The sequence below is a fragment of the Rhagoletis pomonella genome, unplaced genomic scaffold, assembly GCF_013731165.1.
Source record: "Rhagoletis pomonella isolate Grant_MI unplaced genomic scaffold, Rhpom_1.0 Rhpom_scaffold_08542, whole genome shotgun sequence".
In the NCBI taxonomy this organism is placed as follows: Eukaryota; Metazoa; Arthropoda; class Insecta; order Diptera; family Tephritidae; genus Rhagoletis; species Rhagoletis pomonella.
This window is the reverse complement of record NW_023467069.1, coordinates 5,185-6,945: the sequence shown is the minus strand read 5'-3', so window position 1 is coordinate 6,945 and position 1,761 is coordinate 5,185. Positions and strand designations below refer to the sequence as shown.

At 39.6% G+C, this 1,761-nt stretch overlaps 1 protein-coding gene across 1 annotated transcript; it reads right to left on the bottom strand.

Annotated features, from left to right (window-relative positions):
* Positions 1 to 5: 5 nt before the first annotated feature.
* On the bottom strand, positions 6 to 1,061 carry LOC118756052. The gene is made up of 2 exons (XM_036490845.1): positions 741 to 1,061; positions 6 to 671 (listed from the first exon to the last, which is right to left on the bottom strand). The coding sequence occupies exons 1-2, from the start codon at positions 789 to 791 to the stop codon at positions 6 to 8; spliced, it is 717 nt and encodes a 238-aa protein (XP_036346738.1). The 5' UTR covers positions 792 to 1,061.
* Positions 1,062 to 1,761: the final 700 nt, after the last annotated feature.

Genomic DNA, 1,761 nt, shown 5'->3' with positions numbered 1-1,761 from the left:
CACTCTTATGGCTTGTAAGCGTCGAAAAAGTTTGTATAATATTCTGCCTTCTTTTCGTCATCCTTCTCATTCGTAAACTTCGTGTACCAATCGATCAGTTTGGTCTCCTTTGCCTTTTGCTCTTCATTCAAACTTTCCAAATATTTTTCAATCGCCTTTTCGAATTTTCCCGACACCACTTTCAATTCGGCTCTCAAGTCCTCCTCAAACTTATCCGCACCGTTATCGATGAAAGCTTTTTGAACGGTTTTTGCTTGCTCCAATTCGGGTGGTATTTCATTGGCATCCTCCAATATGCTGGTGAGTGTAATCAGCGAATCGAAAAGAGATAACATACCCTCAGCTTCGGCTGTATTCGGCTCGTGCGAGTTAGTATTAAGATAGTCGGCGATGCGGGTAATATTCGCCTGTAACGCTGGACTCTTTTCTGGAAGCGCTTCCAATTGGGCCAGAGCCTTCTTAAAAAGTGGACGACCATTTTCGGTAACATATTTAGCCAAACCAACTAAGTCGACGAGGGTTGTTGTCATCACTACCTGACGTGGCTTAAATTTCAGTGGAGACTCCTCTGAGGAGGATGAATTCGCCTTTTCGGGCACTGCCGTCGTTGTTTGCTTCCTTTCGACTACTGCCTCGCCTGCTTCACGACGCATGCGTGGAACGGCTTGTGCCTGTATAAATTAAAGTAAAGTAAATATTAGTATCCCTACAATTTAGTTGTGGAGAAATTTTCAACGTACTTGCACCAGCAGACATGCGCTGACTATTACAATGATTAAGCTCCTTGACATTTTTGATATTTTGCTGCTCGTTACGGTAGCTACAGTTGAACTGAGGATTACAGCTCAACTTTTCACTTTATATACCCTTCGGAAATTGAAAATGCATGTTCTTATTATTGGCATATATTATACTTATGTTTTAAGAAATTACTTTTCTTAGCTGCATTTCTAATCAAATATTCTTGCGAAAGTATCGACTCGGCTTTATTCCTCTTAAGTGTTTACAAGTCCTTATCTTTTCATATAAACTTATATGTATACACATGTACATATGTATGTATGTACTTGCAGATTATTTGTACGCATTTGACTGCATGTTTTCATACATATATTTATTTTATTATCTTGTTTTACAAAGAAAGCGACTGATTATACAAATCTTGTTTAATAGAATTTACATACATAATAACAGTTGCATCGAAATATGCCTCTATGGCTGATCTTGATGGCTTGGGGATTATTCATACGATTTTCGACTTGACGACGAACTAAACCATTCACCAAGTCATTCGTCCCTTGGCTTTTTTCGATTTGATTTTTGATAACATAAGATGCCAATGCAGCCACATCCAGCATATTATAGAAAAGGGCCAATGGCCATCGCTGAGTACTGTGGCTTCGCACACGGGTGGATGGCATAGGAGTCTTACTTCACCTCATACCATTAGGAGCCACAAAAAAATTGGTTGGGTTATGTGAAGCTAAATTGCCCGTCCCCCTGTTCGTCGTCATCCGATTCTTCAGGATCGCTCTCCACGTCAAAACAGTTTTCATCCTCTACGTCAGGGGCATGTTCATCACAAACAAAATCATGATCGTCGTCGCCACCACTGTACGCTTTATGATCTGTAAATCTTACATGTTCTATGAGACGCACGTAATAATACGTACGCTGATCCTCTGGCATACTGCATAAATAATACCCATTTGTACATGTACATAAATATAAGTATATAAAATACAAATAGGAAAGCTTACT

Bases quoted from the DNA above. Each gene is read 5' to 3' on its own strand.
- LOC118756052 (XM_036490845.1), bottom strand. From the start codon at position 791: ATGTCAAGGAGCTTAATCATTGTAATAGTCAGCGCATGTCTGCTGGTG. The intron at 672-740 runs GTACGTTGAAAA...TAATTTATACAG, and splicing joins GCGCATGTCTGCTGGTGCAA to GCACAAGCCGTTCCACGCAT.